Source organism: Polistes dominula, unplaced genomic scaffold (genome assembly GCF_049000335.1).
Source record: "Polistes dominula isolate Pdom_NZ unplaced genomic scaffold, Pdom_raw_medaka contig_24, whole genome shotgun sequence".
NCBI lineage: Eukaryota > Metazoa > Arthropoda > Insecta > Hymenoptera > Vespidae > Polistes > Polistes dominula.
This window is the reverse complement of record NW_028301150.1, coordinates 7,220,061-7,226,348: the sequence shown is the minus strand read 5'-3', so window position 1 is coordinate 7,226,348 and position 6,288 is coordinate 7,220,061. Positions and strand designations below refer to the sequence as shown.

General features: G+C 28.1%; 1 protein-coding gene across 3 annotated transcripts; it reads left to right on the top strand.

Annotated features, from left to right (window-relative positions):
• The first annotated feature begins 2,101 nt into the window (after positions 1 to 2,101).
• LOC107066539 (uncharacterized) lies at positions 2,102 to 6,005 on the top strand. Of its 3 annotated transcripts, none has more exons than XM_015321244.2 (4): positions 2,102 to 2,250; positions 2,337 to 2,736; positions 2,948 to 3,049; positions 3,130 to 6,005. In XM_015321244.2, exons 2-4 carry the CDS (start codon positions 2,593 to 2,595, stop codon positions 3,475 to 3,477), a joined length of 594 nt encoding a protein of 197 aa, XP_015176730.1. In that variant the 5' UTR covers positions 2,102 to 2,250; positions 2,337 to 2,592; the 3' UTR covers positions 3,478 to 6,005. The 3 variants fall into 3 exon arrangements, with proteins under 3 accessions (XP_015176730.1, XP_015176732.1, XP_015176731.1); XM_015321246.2 differs by having other exon boundaries at positions 2,128 to 2,250; positions 2,537 to 2,736; XM_015321245.2 differs by having other exon boundaries at positions 2,204 to 2,736.
• Positions 6,006 to 6,288: the final 283 nt, after the last annotated feature.

Sequence of the window (6,288 nt, the reverse complement as noted above, 5' to 3'; positions counted from 1 at the left end):
AATACACTGCAGCACGAGATACGAAAGTGTAAGAGAGAAGGATGATAGTGAAAGCGAATGGAAGAAAGCACAGAGGAGACGCTCCCAAACTGCTTCGTGCAGTACGTCGCTGACCGAACTGAAACAAGACACATCCCATCAGCGTTGTTCGACTTTCACGACCACTCGCGTTAACAACGGAGAAGGGGAAATCCTGACCGCGTTCTATCCACGAATCTACCCGAAGGAAGTAAAAGGTTACGCGATGATTGGTCGTTATGTACGAAGATTTCCGAACGCTCGAAAATCAGTGCGCGCGACTTTCAAGCTGCTTTATCGCGCATACGATTATGAATAATGAATAAACTTGGAGAGTTTACTTATTGTTAGTTAGATCGTAAATATTAAATGATATAAAGTGCATTTATTTTGTAAATATAACGTTAAGTCATTTTACCTAATAAATGTTTTTTTTATTTTATTAATTTATTAAATAATTTTTAATATTGGAATTATATGTTTTATCGAAGTATTACTTAAAATGTTAGATGAATTATATTTGAAAATATATACGTGCTATTTTTAACGATTTACATCGTTGTTTTCGTTAGAATTTGTTTATGTTTAAAAAAAAGAAAATGTCTGCGTTATCAAGGTTGTCGCGATCGTAGCTACACGCGAATGAGAATTATCTCGAGTGACAAAATAGGATGCAAATGTTATTCTCATTGTCTTGGTTGTTTTTATTTTTTACCGAAGTCAGAAAAAAAGACGTTACCATCTTAGCTCTGCATTAACGAGGAATCCAGACTGATCAGCAGACGAGATACAGGGAAAAACTGTTTCCTATCTTCTCGTGTGTTCGTTCGTTGCGAAAAATTTGCATGGATATTACGATACGTTACGTATTATCACTAATGAATCAAATATACAGTCGTTAAAGATCTCTTCGCGAGAGACAAACGTTGTCGAGACTGACCGAAGATAAATAAGTCGGCCAATATTTCGCCGACGTTGGAAATTTAATACGGTGCAATAATATCAAGAAAAAAAAAGAAAAGGCTTCTAAACAGCTCTCCTTGCACTCTTCTTACATTCATCCTCCAAGTTGACATGCGTAGATACTTCTGTAATTAAATTATTTATGTTAATTTATACATCTATCCACGTGTCCAGACATAATGATTATTCAATTACTACGTATTCAAGTTCATAGACAAGACACAAGACTAGAAGCACGTGTATTTCGTTTAATAAATTGTTTATTAAGTTCTTATTTTTATTTGCACAAAATAGTAGATCACATATTACAGGGGTATTCAAATCATTCGACGTAGTCTCAATACCAATGGTAGTTGTTATAGATCAAAAAAATAATTACAAACTAAAATATTACACACACATAACGAGTAAAATTTTATTTTATTTAAATATTTTTTTTATTCTTGTTTTGTATCATGCTGATAATAAATTAAACATGTAAAAGTTGTATGATTTTTTATAGAAAATATCTCTTTCTCTTATTTTCATTTTTAATTCATACTCATATACAATCGTATGGTAGAAGTATAATTGTAAAAATACGTATTTTCATTAACATAAAATTGGAAGAATATTTTGTATTTTTTTTTTTTTATTGTAAAACGGCAAACCTTATCTCAAAAAAAAAGTTTGAAAACCACTGACACGAAATATTCGTATTTCCATGCCACGAGTACGACTTTGTATAGATCGTACGACCGAGTTATTTTTATATTTTCCCTTATTCATTCGTTAGCTCGAATTTTTGCTTCGAAATATCATTCATCGTATTATCACCGCGGGCTTCTACAAAACCTTGATAAATGCAAATTGCTCAACATCGTGTATCGATTCTATCGATCCTAAAAATTTTTATATTTCATTTCGATTAGATTTCTCTATAACGTAATAATGTCTATATATGATGCATAACTTGTTTCCTCTATATATTTTTATACATCCTAAATTCGCAATGAAATAATTTCGAATATCGTTCGGATTAAATTTCATGCTCGATCATTTTCTTTTAATCATTTTTCTAACGATATTCTAATTTCGCAATTAAAATATGTTACGATCAGATTTGAAAAACTTATTCACTGGTAAAAGCTTAAAAATCGGATTGAACTTGATAAGGCAGGGACTTTAAGACAATGCCATAGCCCTTTTATCGTTACTTCTATTCGAGTTTGCGCACAATTCATCCCAATATGGATTCCTGAGTTGGGCAAGTCTTCCAGCAACGTGATGGTGATTATTAACCCTATATCTAAAATCTAACTCGAATCATTTTATTCAAGATAAATTAAAATATTTGATTGTTCTGTACATTGAAGGTGAACCATTTGAAGATAATTTCTGTAGAAATTTCAAGAAAAGAAAGTAAATCTATATAATATCTTAACAGAAGAATACGTTTGTTGAGTATATCAACATTTGAAAATTTTCATTTGAATTAATATAAAAATATCATCGTAATCGAGCCTAAACGTTTTATCGTTAATAACTACGTAATTAATTGATTGATTCATCAAAGGTACATACTCGTAGTTAGAGACTCCTAAAGTACTGTTACGTGATTGATCCTGTATAATGTCTGAAGCCTACAATTATGCTGTCGAGAGAGCAGAATTACTTGGTTTGCCTATTCCCAATTTCGAAGAATGGACTGAAAATCAAAAAGCACAGGAGGCTAATAATGCCGAACCCGGGGACGATGATGACGCGATCCTTCAGGTAAACTTCAGCTTCCCTTTTTCTAACAATTTACTTTACCTATTTTCGTTATTAGCTCATAGTTGCCAATAAATTACGCATGAACATAAAAAAAAGTTTCATATCACAAATTGTAGTATTTTCTTGCGATTATGTAAAAAAAAAAAAAAAGAAAAAATTTGTAAAAAGATTATAATAATAGTATACACGATATTGTCGTTTTGTATTATAGAATTTGGACAGTTCGAACGAAAGTGCTCAAAGAGTTAGCGGTGGATTAGATGAATTGAATAGCATTTTAAATGTAACTCAAAAAAAAATCAACAGATTTAAGGTAATCATTTGATATATTTGAAATACTTTATCCCTTTTAATTGTCACGATATTGTTTAATAAGAAAATATTTGTGTGCAGACCGTTTGTGGTAGTCTGAGTACGTTGCTCAAAGTGAAGGTAGGATCACGTAGTGGTACACCAAATCACAAATCATTGGAACATGATAAAGTAAAAGAAGGAAAAGAAGAACAAATAACGTTACCAACGGAAGAAGAAGAAAGTATGACAGTCGATTTATCGGAGAATTCGAAAAATCCCATAATTTCTGATGAAAGTAACGATAACATTGCGATGACTAAAAAAATTGACATCAATGCAAAAATGGGCTCACATTTGGGCAAATTAGATTCTTTGATAACTAAAGCCGAAAATGCTCAATACAGTATGCAACATCAGACGAAACAAATGAGAAAATTTTTAAAATAATTTTATTATTCCAATCAATTTCGCTGTTATATACTATCGAAATATCTATCTAGTTTAATTTTTATCTACTATTTGGACTATCTCGTAATGAAATATCTACGTCATTTGATAATAAGTTATTGCGCGATAACGTTGAAGCTTAGTACATATGTATTTATATCGTTATTATGCATTTGAAATATTTAAAATGAAGACGTTACAACTAACAATTTAAAAAAAAAATTTAATTGCAATGGTTAGATAGAAATAAAGGCATTTCCGAGAAATTGCAAATATTTTTATGAATCTATACGTTAAATCGTAAGATATCTATAATTAATTTTATATAAGTACAAATTTGTTAATTAAACGAAGGCGATGATATTCGTAATTATTTATTAAGTCGTGTAAGTAAAACATTGTTAGATTTGTTGCCAGATAGGATGTGCTACGCTCGACAAAATCAATCGTATTAAAACTTTATTAGATAATTAAATTTCGCTGATTCATTGTGATACTGCCTAGAAAAAAAGAAAAGCAATATAGTGATTATTAGAATTGTTAGGATCAACGAAAAGAATCAGTTTGTTCGAAATATATGTTTGTAATTAATTATAAGAGCTATCGATCACTTTTATTGCGCGTTGCATATAACTCAACGAATTATCAATAATTATGGAATTAGATCATTTCGATTCGTTTTAAAAAACGATAAAGTTCCTGAAATGATCACTTTCTCAAATATTCTGTGCACATATATAATATACACGAAATCTATATACAGAATGAGTGTTCCCTTAAAACGCTTAATAAATTTTTCCTTGAAAACTATTAATATAGTGTGTTTAAAATGAAGAAAATTTCAAAATAAATACTTTATTATACATTAATCCTTTGCACTCGAAGTTATATTTTTCATTTCACATATTACTAACAACTTAAAAAGCAATTTCAATAGAAAAAAATCATATTCACGTATATAACTAAATGACATATGTGTAGTTAAAAGAAAAATCATATTTGATATGTTTTAGACTGAATTGAATTCGTTTCAATTTTTATTTTTTATTTTATTGTCTCCGTAGCGGAGCCCTCGAGTGCAAGGGGTTAATTATATATTTAATTAGTTTAATTTGATTTATAACAAATAAATTTAACAAATACGAAAATAGTGTACAAAAAATGATCGTACTTTAAAATCGTAAGTGTTGGTATAACGGTAAGAACAAAAAGATTTTTTCATGTTTGACAATTGATTATCCTTTGTTTTTACTGTTATTTAAATGATTTTTAATATCAGAATCATTTTAATATCAATTAAATTAAAATGAATAAAAACATCTGGTAAAACATTATATATTTGTTAATATACCTGAAATGTGAGAGAGAAAAACAATTTTTATCTGATATTTTATTAGATACAAATTTTCCACTAAAAATCATCGCTGGGTCAGAAACACTAAAATAATCGAAAATATTATTAGAGTTACATTAGAATATTCGATATACCTTAAATGATTGATAATTAATCGAAGAAAAATGTATATTGTAATCTAAAAGTACGGAAAATAAATTTTACGTATCTTCCTCTTCGGAATTCACCGTTAGACTGATGCATTATCCTCTATGAAAGTTCTTTTTATTAAATGTTGTTTATATGACTTTCCAAATAAGGAAATTTTATTTATTACGAATATTATTTTTGTTATGAATATGTAGCCTTCGAAAAGTAATATAAGCAACATTTAATAAAAGAACTTTCACTGAGGATAAAGAAGTGAGTCTAACGGGAGTTTTTGAAGAGGAAGGTACATCTAAATTATATTCCATATTTTTTTAAACTAAAATATAGATTTTATTTTTATTAATTAAAAATCATTTAGAATATATCGAACATTCCAATGTACTTAATTAATATTTTACATAGTTTTTAACGTTTCAGATCAGCTATGATTTATAATAGAAAATTTTCATATAATTAAATATCAGATCGGAATTTTTTTAATACACACAATATATATTAATAGATATTATGAAAACCTTTTTATATTAATGTGTTTATTTCTAAATTTTCTTCGTTCTAGACACACATTATATCTCGATTGTTTTCGAACAAAAATCTAGTAAACGTTACGAAGTACTATTCTAAGGGACACTCAACATATAAGTATAGACAAAACGACAATTCTTACAAAATATGATATAAAAAACTTTCCTCGTGCGTAGACTCGCGCTCCCTTTAAACATCCACATGAAAGTATATATATATATATACTTATTAAATATCGAAAAGGGAAAGAATAAATCTAAATCTCGATTATATTATACCTAATTACTCATTATTTTATGATAATTGAATTTATTTATATTTAAGTACGGGAAACATATTTCATGAGCGATGAAAATGTATTAATAATCTTTTCATTCATTTAATTTATACACGTATAAACGTATATATTTATGTTACATAAAATTATTATTCGCCTGTGTATTTGTTATTGTAAAAAAGAAAAAAAGAAAAATAGAAACTCATTGTTAATTAAATTTAATTTCTATGATAATCAATTATACTTTAGTGGGATGGCCCTAAGAATCTGCATACAATTAAATATTACGTACACGATGTAATTTTTTAAAAGAAAGTTTTAAACGAAAGTTGAAAGGTTCATACTTCCTGTAATCGTACAATAAGTTTTAATAAACCTTACGACTTTTCTAAGAAATCTTTTTATTTAAAATTACATTATTTACAAAACATTTTATCGTATTCAAAATTTTGGGCCATTCTGCAAATACGCCATTTTGAATTTGTAAAAATTTAAATTTTTTAAA